Source organism: Vipera ursinii (genome assembly GCF_947247035.1).
Source record: "Vipera ursinii genome assembly, chromosome: Z".
Lineage (NCBI taxonomy): Eukaryota > Metazoa > Chordata > Lepidosauria > Squamata > Viperidae > Vipera > Vipera ursinii.
In genome coordinates this window covers 1,450,986-1,467,852 of record NC_139517.1, presented here as the reverse complement: position 1 = coordinate 1,467,852, position 16,867 = coordinate 1,450,986, and the positions used below count along the sequence as shown (strand labels likewise).

The following is a 16,867-nucleotide window of genomic DNA, read 5'->3' as shown; positions in this document are numbered from 1 at the left end:
GCTGTCTTGAACATTTTATTTTATTGCATGTCTTCTTTCCTATTGCAACGCATATTTTTTGCCACAGTTATTAAATGAATTCTATCCTTAATCCTCTGTGCTGCGAGACTGTCTTTGATTTCTTGAAGGCCGCAGACTAGACAGTCACTTGTCTGAAATGGTATAGGGTCTCCTGTTGAGCGGGGGGCTGGACTAGAAGACCTCCAAGGTCCCTTCTGGCTCTATTCCATTCTGTTCTATTCTGTTCTATTTTCGTATTTCTATTCTATTCTATTCTATTCTATTCTATTCTATTCTATTCTATTCTATTCTATTCTATTCTATTCCATTCCATTCCATTCCATTCTATTCTATTTTCATATTTCTATTCTATTCTAATTCTATTCTATTCTGTTCTGTTCTATTTTCATATTTCTATTCTATTCTATTCTATTCTGTTCTGTTCTATTCTATTCTATTCTATTCTATTCTATTTTCATATTTCTATTCTATTCTATTCTAATATTGGGGAAAAAATCTGTTATTGTTATTTTGGGGGTGGGCTTGTTCTGAGTTCTCCATCTTGTTCACAGGGTTGGGATTTCCTGGTGGCCTCCCATCCCTTCACGTTAGGAAGGATCAACCCACCCACCTGTTGCTGTTCCATCATTCTGCTCAAGCTTTGGGAAAACTTTTCCAGGGACTCCTGGGTGGAGAAAAGAAATGAAAGAAAAGAAAAACGTTGGAATGTGGAACATCCGGCCTAACCATCATTTATCCTAATTGTTTTTCCGGCGTTCGGTTTGGATCAAACCGATGCCGGCTCATTTGCCATCCAACCGGGAGTTCTCCTCGCCGGCTGAACTACAATTCCCACTGCACCCAGGCGACAGAGTACTTGGCGAGTTGAGCAACCGGACCCAACGTTTGGGAAGTGATGTCGGGTGCAAAGCGCTTTGCACATGCTCAGAGGGCAGAACCTGGCCCTTCCTTCCCGCAGGAGGAATTTTGCCTTGCCCAGTCTTTGATTTTGGTCTCTCTCCCTTTCTCATGCACACACCCACATGCACGCACAAACACACAAAATACACAAAGACACACAGAGCTGGGACACGGGAACGCCAGGTGGGTGCCACAATGCACAGTTCTCTTGCCAGCTGCCCGGCTGGGATTTAGGGGCACCCCCAGCCTCCCCCCTCCCTCCAAGTCCACTTACACTCATCAACGTGTCCCCCGAGGAATTCTGGGAAAGCTCCTGGATCCCCGATGCGAAACTCTTGCTGTGGCTGCAGAACTGGCGCCCGGATTCCAGCATGGCGCCGCCCAGCTTCAGCAACTGCCGGGTGGGCGGGTGGGGGTGAAGACAGACAGACAGGTCAGGATTGGGACACACGGACCCCAGGAAGGGGCATCTGGGCTGTATCCCGGCGAGAGGGGCATACCAGCCCCCCTCCCAGAACCAGCCCTGGCACACCGTGGGGCAGGGCCCACCCACTTAACCCAGCGTCAGCCTGCAGACGGGCATTGCAGCTGGTAGGATCAGCAGCAATGAAACGGTCTTCGGCTTACGGCTGTTTGTTTAGCCACCGTTTGAAGTTAGAACGGTGCTGGAAAAAAGCTGGTTCTTGCACTAACCATGTTCCTGTGGAGCCATGATCAAAATTCGGGCATTTGGCAACAGGCATGTATTAACAAGGCTTGCACCATCCCAGGTTTATGTGACTACACTCTTCCTTCCTTCCTTCCTTCCTTCCTTCCTTCCTTCCTTCTCATCCCTCCCTCCCTTCCATCCTTCCTCCCTTCTCTTCCTTCTCTTTCCTTCCTTTCTTCTTCTTTCCTTCCCTCTCTACCTCCCTTTCTCTACCTCGCTCTTTTTCATTTCTCTTCCCTTCCTTTTCCTCCACTCTCCTCCCTTCCCTTTCTCTTCTCCCTATCCACCCAGAGGAATTCTGGGAAAGGTCCTGGATCCCCCCCCCATGCAAAACTCTTTCTGTGGCTGCAGAACTGGCACCTGGGTTGCCATCTCGCCCACCTTGAACTCGTGTATTCATTTAGCTTGCGATGGGTTATTTTTTTTTTCACTTTGCGGCAGTCAAGATATATTATGTCTAACGCATTCCCACTGTCTATTAAGTAAGTTACCCAATTTTTTTTAAAAAAGCAATAAAGATAATCTAGCCACATTTGGTTCTTCTCCTATCCATGCTGAATTCCGCTAAACCCTTGCCGGCTGGGGAATTCTGGGAGCTGAAGAAAAAGACACTTTTGGATCCAAAAGGACCAAGATCACAAAGGATCTGAATCGTTCTAGGATGGATTTTGCTGTAGGCAGGAAATTACTCTTCTGTGGTGTAAGATGGTGCAATTCAGAGGAAGCTGCAAAATTTTAAAAGGCCTTCAAACCGGGGCTCTTCAAACGTGGCAACTTTAACCCTTGTGGACTTCAGCTCCCAGAATTCTGTGTTTTGCTCAGTCTCAGGCTGGGGAATTCTGGGAGTTGAAGCCCACAAGTCTTAAAGTTGCCAGGTTTGGGGACCCTTGGCCTCCAGTCCAGCACTTCTCAGTGAATTTAAGGTGGATGGACTTCAACTCCCAGAATTCTGTGCGTTTCTTAGTCTTACGCTAGGGAATTCTGGGAGTTGAAGTCCACAAGTCTTAAAGTTGCAACGTTTGAAGGCCCCTGATGTAAACAAATATTTTGTTCTGGTCTCTCTCTGGTCTCCAATCACCCTCCTGCAACTTCTGGATTTTTTTTGCTCCCCTCGGGCCAGGGGGTGTGGGGGTGTGTGGGAAGTGACATAAACAGTTTGTAAAGTATTTGGTGCAAAGTTCAGGTGGGCTCTTAAACTGGCAGGTCGGTCGCACCTTTATCCACGTGCACCTGCCTGCCGCGAAGGGTTGTCGCCCGCTCACCTTTTCCAAATGGGTCTCCAACAGCGATACTTCCATTTCCACTGTCTCAACAGCAGCCCTGGGGGGGGAGGGGGGAGAGGAAGAAAGGAAATATCTTAGCAGGGGCGGATCGGAAACCACTGCAAAGGTATGCTGAGCGTCAGTGCCTGGGTTTCAAAGGCCGGCTGTAGCCACAGAGTCGTGGTAAGATACGAGTCTTTGCAACTTCCGTTCAGTCTTGCAGCACCAGGTCAGGAAGAAGCAGCCACAGAGGGCGTTGAAGGGGTGGGCGGCTTTGCAAAATAAGTGGGTGGGTTGTGAAGAAGAGATTGCACGGCCATTTGTCTGAGCAGGGGGTTGGACTAGAAGACCTGCAAGGTCCCTTCCGAGTCTGCTATTCTATTCTATTCTATTCTATTCTATTCTATTCTATTCTATTCTATTCTATTCCTTATTTCTAATTCTATTCTATTCTATTCTATTCCTTATTTCTAATTCTATTCTATTCTATTCCTTATTCCTAATTCTATTCTATTCTATTCTAATCTATTCCTTATTTCTAATTCTATTCTATTCTATTCTATTCTATTCTATTCCTTATTTCTAATTCTATTCTATTCTATCTATTCCTTATTTCTAATTCTATCCCTATTCTATTCTATTCTATTCTATTCTATTCTATTCCATTCCATTCCATTCTATTCCTTATTTCTAATTCTATTCTATTCTATTCCTTATTCCTAATTCTATTCTATTCTATTCTAATCTATTCCTTATTTCTAATTCTATTCTATTCTATTCTATTCTATTCTATTCTATTCTATTCTATTCTATTCCTTATTTCTAATTCTATTCTATCTATTCCTTATTTCTAATTCTATCCCTATTCTATTCTATTCTATTCTATTCTATTCTATTCTATTCTATTCTATTCTATTCCATTCCATTCTATTCCTTATTTTTATTTCTATTCTATTAGAATAGAATAGAGCAGAATAATAATATAGAACAGAATAATATAGAATAGAATATAACAGAACAGAATAATAATATAGAACAGAATAATAATATAGAACAGAACAGAATAATAATATAGAATAGAATATAACAGAATAATAATATAGAATAGAACAGAACAGAATAATAATATAGAATAGAACAGAACAGAATAATAATATAGAATAGAACAGAATAGAATAGATTGAAGTTGGAAGGGACCTTGGAGGTCTTCTAGTCCAACCCCCCCACCCCGGTTTGAACAGGAGAACCCATTCCATCTCAGACAAGTGACTGTCCAGTCCCGCTCCTTTTTACGACGGTGCAGAATTTTTATCCCCTGGATAAAAAGAGGGTGATGTGCCAAGGATGCCTTACATTCAATATAGGGCAGTTTTTTTGCAACGCCGTAATCTTCCCACAATCCCTTGCAGCAGGGGTGGCTGCAGCGCCCCTCCCCCTGAGGGGCAACACGTTGGGGAAGGGAGAAGCAGGGGAAAAAGGCTTCAGAGTGAGAGGCACCCATTTGCAAGCCGTGTTTTTGCACTCCTTTTCAACACACACACACACACACACACACACACACACACACACACACGGCATCTGCTCCGTTGTGGTCATCTCTCACAATTTCCTGCCTCCCTGAGAGGTTGTAAACCATTTCCCCCCTCCGTTGTGCAGCAACCCTCTTGATCCAAAGTGCAACTCACAACCGTGAGGCCTGTAAAGCCTTGAAAGCAGCTGTCGACAAAAGCAGAAAAACTGGTTAATAACAGGACGTCTGCTGTCTTGGGCATGGGGTTGGACTAGATGACCTTCAAGGTCCCTTCCAGCCCTAGGATTTTGTCATCCCACAGGCACCTCCCCCCCGCCCCCAAAGGCGGTCGCGACAGGAGCCAAAGCCTCTCTCCAACTTGGCCCCTTCTAAAGAGGTTGGGCTTCGTGGCCCATCATCCTCGGCCAGCCAGGCTGCCGTGGAGGAGGGGGTTTGTAGTTCAAAATCTATCAGTGCTGGGAAGGCGGGGTCTGCGGAGGTCCTAACCCTCCTGCCAAGGACCCCCTTCCCAACACTGGTAGGCTTTTGAATGACAAATCCCATCAGGAGAGGTCCTCTGCTGGGTGGTCTTCTTGCAGACGTTTCATGACCCAACTAGGGAATGTCATCAGCGCTAGAAGGGAAGAGGGTCTGCAGAGTGGAGGGAGAAGGAAGGAAGGAAGGAAGGAAGGAAGGAAGGAAGGAAGGAAGGAAGGAAGGAAGGAAGGAAGGACAGACTGTGGGGTCTTCAGTGCTCCTCTGAGCTTGCAAAAATTTCATGACCCAACTAGATAACATCATCAGGGCTAGAAGGGAGGGGGGGTTGCAGACTGGAAGGCGGGGGTAGGAGGAGGAGGAGGAGGAGGAGGAGGAGGAGGAGGAGGAAGGGAGGGAAGGGGGACAACGAGGAGGAGGAAAACTATGGGGTCCTTGGTGGTCTCTGAGCTTGGTTATTGCAGACGTTTGATGACCCAACTAGGGGAATATCATCAGGGCTAGAAGGGAGGGGGTTGGGAGGAGGAGCAGGAGGAGGAGGAGCAGGAGGAGGAGGAGGAGCAGGAGGAGGAGGAGGAGGAGGAGGAGGAGGAGGAGGAGAACGACTGTGAGGTCCTTGGTGGTCTCTGAGCTCGGCTGGTTTCCTTGCAGACGTCTCATGACCCAACTAGGGGAACATCATCAGGGCTAGAAGGGAGGGGGGTTGTGAAGAGGAGGAGGAGGAGGAGGAGGAAGAGGAAGAAGAGGAGGAGGAGGACGACGACGAGTGTGGGGTCCTTGGTGGTCTCTGATGTTCCCAACTAGGGGAACATCATCAGGGCTAGAAGGGAGGGGGAGTTGTGAAGAGGAGGAGGAGGAGGAGGAGGAGGAGGAAGGACTGTGGGGTCCTTGGTGCTCTCTGAGCTGGGAGGTTTCCTTGCAGACGTTTCATGACCCAACTAGGTAACATCATAAGGGCTAAAAAGGAGAAGGAAGGAAGGAAGGGAGGGAGGAAGGAAGGAAGGAAGGAAGGAAGGAAGGAAGGAAGGAAGGAAGGAAGGAAGGAAGGAAGGACGGACTGTGGGGTCCCTGGGGCTCTCTGAGCTGGGCGGTTTCCTTGCAGACGTCTCATGACCCAACTAGGGAACGCCATCAGTGCTACAGGGAGTGATCTATTTATAGCCCATCATCCACAGCACCCTGTCTGGCTGGGGCTGACGTGCCACGCAGCCTGTGGCCCTTTGCAGCCAAGATGGCTGCCCGCCCTCCCACAATGCACGGGGAAGGCCGCTTCTGAAAATCAGAACCAAGAAAGAGAAGTGAAGCCACATCCGGAGGAGTCAAATGAACCCCAAATTTGGAGGAAATGCTAAGAAAAAAAAACCTGCCAAAAGAAAAAAAAAAAGAAAAAAAAGGGGAAAAAGCAGACTCACGCACGGGGAACCCTGCGCCCCAAAAACAAGAGGAGCGCAGCCAGGCAGGACACGGAAAACCCCGAAAAAGTTCGGCACAGGAGGAACAACGTGGCACATTTTTTTTTTTAAAAAAAAAATGACTTCTGGAAACAATTTCTCACATCTTTGGCAAGCTTCGGAACGGAAATATCTCGCTTGTTTGGCCTTTGGTGTCTGGGGATGGCTCACCCAGCTTCCCCCAACCCTCCTCCTCTGCCCACACGGCCCACCCGCCTCCTGGCAGGGGATGATGGGCACCGGAGCATGCCTCAACCGAAGGCCCGGTCGCTCAGGAGCGACTTTCTCTCTGAACAAGCCAAATCAAACTAGCCATCGTGGCTAGGAAACAGCCAGTCGCCATCCCTGGGAAGCTGTGGGGTTGCGATGCAGGTGTGGAAGGTGGTGGTGGGGAAAACCCCAGTGGATCCCACCCGAACGAAGCGGAAGAAATTATAATTAATTGAGATATTTGCTAAAGAAGGCTCAGCCTCAAGATTTGGGGGACTCACAAACCGTTCTGCCCGGTCAGAGATGGCAGTTGAATTTTAAAAGGAAAACATGAAAAGTTATCCTAACCTAAAACCCAGACCGTCCTCCACTTATAACGGCTCGTTTAGCGACCGTCCAAAGCTACAACAGCTCTGAAAAAATGGGACCGCCTGTCAACGACCGTCGCCGCACCCCCCCCCGCTCATCACGTGATCAAAATCCAGGCAACCGTATTTACGACGGTCGCAGCGTCCCGGGGAGGGGGGGAGTCACGTGACACACACACACACCCTTTGGCGACCTCCTGGCGAGCCAAGTCCACGGGGGGGGAAAGCCGGTCTCGTTTAACGACTGCCTGCCTCGCTTAGCAACTGCGACGGTTGCACATCCCTACTTGGGCCAGAAAAACGGGGGCAAAAATTCACTGAAGTGGTGTCCCGCTTAGCAACGGAAACGTCCGGCTCAGTTGTGGTCGTAAGTCAAGGACTTGCAGGGAATCCTTTGGCCAATGCCATCCTTTGCCCCTCTACCCCCCCATCCTTTGTCCCACCCCCACCCCCACCCCAGCCCTTGTCTACAATTTTTCCATTGTGAGAATTGACATACGAGATGGGGGTTGCAACACGGGAGGTGGGGCAAGGTTAGGAGAACTGTTTGTGTGTGTGTGTGTGTGTGTGTGACAGGAAGCCACAGGTTCTGCAAGAGGCCGTAACAACAAACTCATTTCTCGCCGGCCCGCAGCCCTGTCCGGTTTTTCCAGCCTCGTGGCCGTCGTAAATACCTCCGTGGCTGCTTTCATTCCCCACCTGGTGTTCTGCAAAAGGGCAGGATCCTTGTTTGTCCGACAGGCCAGCCGAACCATGGTTTAGTCAGGCCTCCAAACCCGACTAACCTGCCTCGGGGCCACAGGCCGAATCTCACCCTATCCTGGCTTAACCGAGTTTGCACAACCAGGTCGTCAAAGACGGCTCGGCTGGTTAGGGGGCATCGAGGAAGTGGCGCCTTTGAAAGAAATTATTAATTTGTTTTATTCATTGATCAGAAGGAAAAGTAACGGTGTGACCGTTTTTTTCACGCTTACAACCATCGCAGCAGCATCCCCGTGACCAAAATTCGGACGCATGGCCACTGACTCGCATTTATGACGGTGGCAGTGGGTCTTGTGGCCTTCCGACAAGCAAAGTCCATAGGGGAATCCAGACTTACTTAACAACCAGATTATTTACTTATCCACAACTGCAGCCCCTGAAGTCAATAAAGTGGGGCAAAATTCCCTTAAGCAACGTTTCACTTAGCGACCGAAACCTTGGGCTCAATCGTGGCCATACGTTGAGGGCCACCTACTCTACCTTTCACACAGGAACGTACCGTGTCCGTTTCAGTAACAACCAACAAAAGCTAATCCGCAAAACCCACAATCGAAATTTCATTTTTTCCATTACAAGCATGAAATCCAGAGGCCAGTTGCCCAGTGGAAACAAAAATTAGATGCGTTCTTTTCTTTGAACACAGCAATCCGTTTAACCACCTCGGGGATGTGGTGCAAAGGCCGGACACACAACCGTGTAACCCCCCCAGCTCCCCCGCGGCGGAAGAGATTGGGCGCCCACGTACCACGGGTCGCGTACAAACATAATATACGGGTTAAACTAGGTTGCATCTTGGGCCTGTCGCTTGCTTGTCGTTGGGGTAGAAAATAAAAGTTATTTCTCCCCCGTGATACGCACAAAAAAAACCCCCCACCTGTTGCGTTGTCTAATTTCTACACAACCAGCAAGAGAGAAGCTACGCGGACACCTACAACTTGTCGTTGTGCCCACCACCACAATTAACCCCAGTTTCTGCCCGGCCTCTCCCAGTTGCAAATCTGGTTTGCAGCTGCAAGCCGGGGATGAAACGCCAAGGAGGGTGGGGGGTGGGGGTGTAAAAACAGAGGGTCCCCCCCACCCCAATAGGAAGCAGATCCCTTCCCCCCCCCCACACACACCACCAGATGGGAACCAGGGCAAAATCCCAGGATTTGGCTCCCCAAACTCAGCGGTGCCTCTTCGGGGAGGGCCTGACACCTCACCCCCCACCCCCACTTTGCTCTGAAAAGTTGCCCGCGGGACCCCCAGCAGAGGGAAGACATAGGGATGAGAAAGAGGGGGGGCTGCCCTTTAAAAGGGGTCACAGAGGCAGGAAGGGCCAGAACCAAGTAAAGTGGGGTGAGGTGCGGGGGTGGAGGGAATGGGGAGGTGGGAGAGAAATAAGGGGAGATGGGGGGGAATGGAGAGAAGTAGATGGGGGAGGAAACAGGGAGGGAGATAGGGGAGGGGAGAGAAATAAGGGGAGATGGGGGGAATGGAGAGAGGCAGAAGGGAGATGGGGGAGTTGGGGGCAGATAGGGAGGAGAAAGGGGGAGGGGGAGAGGGAGAGGGGGAAGATAGGGGAGGGGGTGAGAAATAGAGGGGAGGGGGAGACAGGAGGAGGGGAGGGGGACGATGGGGAGGGGCAGGAGGAGACAGGAGGGGAGGGGGCAGATGGGGAGAGGGGAGGGGGAGACAGGAGGAGGGGAGGGGGCAGATGGGGAGAGGGGAGGGGGAGACAGGAGGGGAGGGGGCAGATGGGGAGAGGGGAGGGGGAGACAGGAGGAGGGGAGGGGGCAGATGGGGAGAGGGGAGGGGGAGACAGGAGGGGAGGGGGCAGATGGGGAGGGGGAGACAGGAGGAGGGGAGGGGAAGGGGCAGATGGGGAGAGGGGAGGGGAGACAGGAGGAGGGGAGGGGGCAGATGGGGAGGGGGAGACAGGAGGAGGGGAGGGGAAGGGGCAGATGGGGAGAGGGGAGGGGAGACAGGAGGAGGGGAGGGGGCAGATGGGGAGGGGGAGACAGGAGGAGGGGAGGGGGCAGATGGGGAGGGGGAGACAGGAGGAGGGGGGGCAGATGGGGAGGAGGAGGCACAAGGAGGGGAGGGGGACGATGGGGAGAGGGGAGGGGGAGACAGGAGGAGGGGAGGGGGTCGTTTCCCCTTTCCTCTGCCCACCCTGCCTCCCACCTACCCCGGGGAAAGCAACGCGACCCCCCGCCCGCTTCTTTCCGCAGCTCCAGACCCCGCGGACCCTCCCCAACCTCCGGAGGGAGGGGGCCGGGCAGGCGAGGGGCGCGCGGGGCCGGCGGAGAGGGCACCACCAGGTGCTCCCGGGCCGAGCGCTCCGCCTGCCGCCGCCTGGCACGGCCGGCCCGGCGCCGCGCGTCTCCCCACCTGAAGCGGGGCGAGTCCTTCAGCCCCTCCTCCAAGCGCAGCGGGACCCCCATGCCGGCGGGGCGGGGGTCTCCCGGGGGGCGCGGGCGGCGGCGGCGGCGGCGGCGGGGCCAGAGGCGAGGCGGGAGGGGCGGCGGAGGCAGCGGCAGCCGCGGGTCCCGCTCCGCCCCGGGGTGGAGTTCCGACGTGCGCCGCATCCTGCCGGGCGAGCCGCGGAGAAGCCAGCGGGGCCGAGCTGACAGCGCGGGGCGCCCCCTGCCGGCCGAAAGAGGCAACCCCGCGCCCGGGAGAGCCCCCTCCGGTCCCTTGCACGCACACACACACACACACACACACACACCCTCACAAACACGCAAGCATACAAGCATACACACAAACACACACGCACACGAACGCGTAAGCACGCGCGCGCACAAGCACACGGGCACACAAGCACACAAATATACACACACGCAAGCACAAGCACACCACAAACACACAAGCATAGAAATTTACACACGCGCACACACAAACATACGCGCACACAAACACACACACACACACACACACCCCTCACAAACACGCAAGCATACAAGCATACACACAAACACACACGCACACGAACGCGTAAGCACGCGCGCGCGGGCACGCACAAGCACACGGGCACACAAGCACACAAATATACACACGCGCACACGCGAGCACAAGCACACCCCAAACACACAAGCATAGAAATTTACACACGCGCACACAAACACACAAGCAAATATACACACAAACCCACTCAAAGACAAGCACGCAAACCCACCAGCACACGCACACACAAACACACACACACAAACACACACACACACACCACAAACACACAAGCAAATATACACACAAACACACCCAAAGGCAAGCACGCAAACCCACCAGCACACGCGCACACAAACACACACGCCCACAAACACACATACACAAGCACACACCCTCCGGGGCTGGACGGGACTCGCTCTACCCGGCGCGGCGCTCCGTCTCCGACTGCGGACCGTTCTCACGTGCCACTCCCGTGTTAGAGGAGGGGAAGAGCTTTCCTTCCCCCCCCCCGCGCTCTCTTTCCGCAGTGGGCTTTTCCCACTGGCCGGCAGGTAGGAGCGGCTCGCGTGGGCCGAGGGCGGGGGCGGGCAGGACGGACGCGTGTTTCTTTCGAATGGCTCCGCCACGTCTTGGAAGCGCCGTGGGAAAACCCCGTCGGGAGGAATGGAAGTTTGGGGGCTGTCGACTCGGGGCTCGAACCCGCCACATTCCCCTCGAAGAAACTCAGGCTTCAGATGCTGGCTTTGGGAGCCGGAAGGTGGCTATTTGCAAGCTGCTGGCTGCCGGGATTTCTCTGGGATTTCCTCGTGGTCTCCTTTCCAAGCGCCAATCTCGAGCTTTTTTTTTCTTTCTTTTTTCTTCCAAGGCCGGCTAGATCAAAGGTGCAAAATGGCCTTTGAGGATGAGGCCAGGAGATGCTGATTCACACTACGTATTGCAAGGGTCTCTTCAAACGTGGCCCTTTGACTTATGGACGTGGGCCTGGCTGAGGAATTCTGGGAGTTGAAGTCCACAAGTCGTCAAAGGGCCACGTTTGAAGAGACCCCCGCACTATTGCAATCTGTTTCTTCTCAAGCCAATTACCGGCCTCGTTCTGACAGCCCCAAATAATTTTTTTTCCCAGAGAGGCAGACCCCTCGGCTATTTTCAGGAAATGACACCCCCCACACACCCCTTTATAATCTTTAAAATAAAAATTAAGGGATATGTTAAGATTTCTGGATCGCAGCCCCCTTCCAAGGGGGCTTTGACCAACAGGACTGGGGTCTTGCAGAGCAATCAGGTCAGAAGACCCCAACCCTCTTAAAGTGACCAAGCTTGAGAAATGGGCCTGTGTCCTAGAAAGGGGAGCCCACTCCCACTTCGCAGCTCCAGAATGTGGGGACCAGAAGTGGGGGCTAGAAGCTGGCTGGGTGACTTTGAGCCAATCGCCAGGAGACGGGGAGTTCTAGTCCCGCCTTAGGCATGAAAACCAGCTAGGTGACTTTGGGCCAATCACCAGGAGATGGTGAGTTCTAGTCCCGCCTTAAGCTGGGTGACTTTGAGCCAATCACCAGGAGACGGTGAGTTCTAGTCCCGCCTTAGGTATGAAAGCCAGCTGCGTGATTTTGAGCCAATCACCAGGAGACGGTGAGTTCTAGTCCCGCCTTAGGTATGAAAGTCAGATGGGTGACTCTGGGCCAATCACCAGGAGATGGTGAGCTATAGTCCCGCCTTAAGCATGAAAACCGGCTGGGTGACTTTGAGCCAATCACCAGGAGACGGTGAGTTCTAGTCCCGCCTTAGGTATGAAAGCCAGCTGGGTGACTTTGAGCCAATCGCCAGGAGACAGTGAGTTCTAGTCCCGCCTTAGGTATGAAAGCCAGCTGGGTGACTTTGAGCCAATCACCAGGAGACGGTGAGTTCTAGTCCCGCCTTAGGCATGAAAGCCAGCTGGGTGACTTTGAGCCAATCACCAGGAGACGGTGAGTTCTAGTCCCGCCTTAGGCATGAAAGCCAGCTGGGTGACTTTGAGCCAATCACCAGGAGACGGTGAGTTCTAGTCCCGCCTTAGGTATGAAAGCCAGCTGGGTGACTTTGAGCCAATCACCAGGAGACGGTGAGTTCTAGTCCCGCCTTAGGCATGAAAGCCAGCTGGGTGACTTTGAGCCAATCACCAGGAGACGGTGAGTTCTAGTCCCGCCTTAGGTATGAAAGCCAGCTGGGTGACTTTGAGCCAATCGCCAGGAGACGGTGAGTTCTAGTCCCGCCTTAGGCATGAAAGTCAGATGGGTGACTCTGGGCCAATCACCAGGAGACGGTGAGTTCTAGTGCTGACTTAGTTACGAAAACCAGCTGGGCGACTGGTTGTTGGGAAAACAGGAGGAAGGAACATTAAGTACGTTCCCCACCTTGAGTTACCTATAAAGCAATAAAGGCAGGATAAGAATCTAATAAATGAATAAAATAAATTCCTGACTCTATGGGCTGCGAGTCGACGGAACAGCCTGCCACATGAAACGGTGAGCTCTCCTCTGCCTCTCCTAGTCCGAGGATTCTTCGCTTCTTTATCCAGAAGAAGCAGATTAGGGGAGAAAGAGTAGTAGCAAACTGTTCGTGCCTGGAACTTGAAAGATTAGCAAAATTATCTGGCTCAGAGGTGGAGAAACCCTGGAGTAGCGTGTGAGTCCCATCGTCCTTGGCTGTGCATGCTCCCCCAACGGCTGCCGTGCCAGAACTGGAACCCAGCCCCACCTGTCTTACCCATTTGAGCCATGGGAGGGTGCTGTTGTCCCAGAAAAAGATGGGACACAGGACCGATACAATTGAGCCTAGGATTTAGGACGCTAAGTGAGACCTTTGTTAAGTGAGTTGTGTCCCATTTTGCGGCTTTTCTTGGCACGTGAATCCACTGCAGTTGTTAAACGAGTTGCACGGTCTTTAAGAGAATCCGGCTTCCCCCATTGACTTTTGACTGGTCAGACGGTTGCAAAAAGGGGAATCACACGAACACACACACACACACCCGGGATGCCGCGACCGTCATAAATAGGAACCAGGTGACAAGCCTCTGAATGTAAATCACGTGACCACGGGGCTGCTGCAAACGGTCGTTAAGTGTGGAAAAAAACGGTCGTCGGTCACTTTTTCGGTCCCGTTGTAAACTTTGAACGGTCGCTGGACGAACGGTTGTAAGTTTGAGGACTACTTGTAACGACGGAATAACAGAGCTGGAAGGGACCTTGGAGGTCATCTAGTCCAACCCCCTGCTCAGGCAGGAGCCCCTCTACCATTTCAGACTAACAAGAAGTTGGAAGGGACCTTGGAGGTCATCTAGTCCAACCCCCTGCTCAGGCAGGAGCCCCTCTACCATTTCAGACAAATGGCCGTCCAGTCTCCTCTTGAAAACCTCCAGTGATGGAGCGCTCACGATTTCTGGTGGCAAGCAGTTCCATTGGTTAATGTCAGGAAGTTTCTCCTCAATTCCATGTTGCTTCTCTCTTTGGTCAGTTTCCAACCATTGTTTCCCATCCTTCCCTTTGGTGCTTTGGAGAATAACGTGGCCCCCACCTCTTCTTTGTGGCAGCCCCCCAAATACCGGAACGCTGCTATCGTGTCTCCCCTATTTCTTCTTTTCTCTAGACCGGCCAAACCCAAGTCCTGCAGCCGTTCTTCGTATGTTTTGGCCTCCAGGCCTTGGATCCTCTGAGTTGCTCTTCTCTGCACTTTTCCCAAACTCTCAACCTCTTTTTTGTGATGTGGTGACCAAAACTGGCTCCAGTATTCCAGGTGTGGCCTTACTAGGGCTTTATGAAGCGCTACTAATGCTTTGCGTGATCTTGATTCTCTGCCTCTTTTTATGCAACCCAGGATTGTGTTGGCTGTTTTGGCTGCTGCCGGACATGGCTGGCTCAGGGTAAAGCGATCGTCCACTGGGACTCTGAGGTCCCTTTCACCGTTGCTGTTAGTATTTATCGAATGTATTGGCTGCCCATCTTACTACAGGGTAACCCTGGGCGGCTATGATTAAGGCAGGACAAGAAGCAACAGATGGAAACTAGTCAAGGAGAGACGCAACCTAGAACTAAGGAGAAACTTCCTGACAGTGAGAACAATTAACCAGTGGAACTCCTTGCCTCCAGAGGTGGTGAATGCTCCAACACTGGAGGTTTTTAAGGACAGCCATTTGTCTGAAATGGTATAGTGTTTCCTGCCTGAGCAGGGGGTTGGACTAGATGACCTCCGAGGTCCCTTCCAACTGTCTTTCTTTCTTTCTTTCTTTCTTTCTTTCTTTCTTTCTTTCTTTCTTTCTTTCTTTCTCTCTCTCTCTCTCTCTCTCTCTCTCTCTCCCTTCCTTCCTTCCTTCCGTCTTTCCTTCCTTCCTTCCTCCTTTCCTTCCTTCCCTCTCTTCCTTCTCCAACACTGGAAGTTTTTAAGAAGAGACTGGGCAGCCATTTGCCTGAAATGGTATAGTGTTTCCTGCCTGAGCAGGGGGTTGGACTAGATGACCTCCGAGGTCCCTTCCAACTGTCTTTCTTTCTTTCTTTCTTTCTTTCTTTCTTTCTTTCTTTCTTTCTTTCTTTCTTTCTCTCTCTCTCTCTCTCTCTCTCTCTGTCTCTCCCTTCCTTCCTTCCTTCCTTCTTTCCTTCCTTCCTTCCTCCTTTCCTTCCTTCCCTCTCTTCCTTCTCCAACACTGGAAGTTTTTAAGAAGAGACTGGGCAGCTATTTGACTGAAATGGTATAGGGTTTCCTGCCTGAGCAGGGGGTTGGACTAGATGACCTCCAAAGTCAGTTCCAACTTTATCATCATAATCATCACCATCACCATAATCATCATCATTATTATTATTCATTGCACAGTCAGCCAGATGTTCAGACTGGATTTGGCATTATTATCATTATTATATTTTTATTCATAAAACATGAAACTATTATTATTATTATTATTATTATTATTATTATTATTATTATTATTATTATTATTATTATTATTTACATATACACATGTGCCTAAATGTTGATCACGGGACCCTGCGGATGCTGCAACAGTTGTAAACGTGACGTTGGTTGTAAGTCAGGTTTTTTTCACCACTGTTGTAGCTTCACTCACTAAATGAGTTAGTCGTAAGTCACAGACTACCAGTATCTCTACTCAACCCACCAGAATGGGGAGGCAGGGGGGAGTTAGGGGTCCCCTCTCTTAAGGGCGTCCCAGAAGGGGGCCTTCTCCGTGGTGGCTCCCTCCCAGTAGAACGCCACCCCTGCAAGAGATAAGATTGGCTCCCACCTAGGCAATCTTTCGCAAGGCCCCGAAGACACGGGCCTGGGGACCCCAGAGGGACACGGAGCCCACAAAAGGGCCAGCTCGATTGTTGTCACCCAGAGGAGGGTGTGTCTCTTTGTGAGACACTCGCTGTGAGTGTGTTGGGCGGCCACATCATAAATTTCCTTAACGAATAATAAATACTGAGTCACAATTACCGTTGTCTTTACATCCAACAACAAAGCCAATGGCTGTCAATTAGCACGCCGAGAACTTTTTCACTGACATGATTATGTAGTAACTCAAGAGAGATGTCCATCATCCCCAACCCGTGCATCTGGGTTTTGTTGTTGTTTTTTCCTTAGCCTAGGTGTAAATTGCCCCCCCCCCCCGGTTTCGGTGAGATCTCATTCTTTCAGACGCTTCGCTCACTCGATCCAAACGATTTTTGAATGTTCGTTTCCGCTGCGCTGGCTTTGTCAAGCTTAGTAGCTTTAAGATGCGTGGACTTCAACTCCCAGAATTCCCCAGCCAGCACATCGGATTTCCATTTAACTGTCGGGGCACCCAGCCCACGTTCAACTTGATATTAACTGAGCTTGAAGACAATCTTTGTGGGGTTGAACTGTGGGGTCCTGGATGCTCTCTGAGCTGGGAGGTTTCCTTGCAGACGTTTCATGACCCAGCTAGGGAACATCATCAGAGATAGAAGGGAGGAGAGGAAGGAAGGAAGGAAGGAAGGAAGGAAGGAAGGAAGGAAGGAAGGAAGGAAGGAAGGAAGGAAGGGAGGGAGGGAGGGAGGGAGGAAGGACTGTGGGGTCCTTGGTGCTCTCTGAGCTGGGTGGTTTCCTTGCAGACGTCTCGTGACCCAGCTAGGGAACATCATCAGTGCTAGAAGGGAAGGGAAGGGAAGGGAAGGGAAGGGAAGGGAAGGGAGGAAGGAAGGAAGGAAGGAAGGAAGGAAGGAAGGAAGGAAGGAAGGACGGACTGTGGGGTCCTTGGTGCT

At 51.5% G+C, this 16,867-nt stretch overlaps 1 protein-coding gene across 2 annotated transcripts in view; it reads right to left on the bottom strand.

Annotated features, from left to right (window-relative positions):
- Positions 1-10,209, bottom strand: part of ACAP1 (ArfGAP with coiled-coil, ankyrin repeat and PH domains 1) — a 32,438-nt gene extending 22,229 nt beyond the window's left edge. For both annotated transcript variants that reach the window (XM_083377668.1, XM_083377669.1), the window contains exons 1-4: positions 10,062-10,209; positions 2,893-2,950; positions 1,196-1,315; positions 632-685 (exon numbers count right to left, since the gene is read on the bottom strand). In XM_083377668.1, the coding sequence (XP_083233794.1) occupies positions 632-685; positions 1,196-1,315; positions 2,893-2,950; positions 10,062-10,114 (285 nt within the window). In that variant the 5' untranslated portion in view covers positions 10,115-10,209. The remainder of the gene's footprint in view (positions 1-631; positions 686-1,195; positions 1,316-2,892; positions 2,951-10,061) is intronic.
- Positions 10,210-16,867: the final 6,658 nt, after the last annotated feature.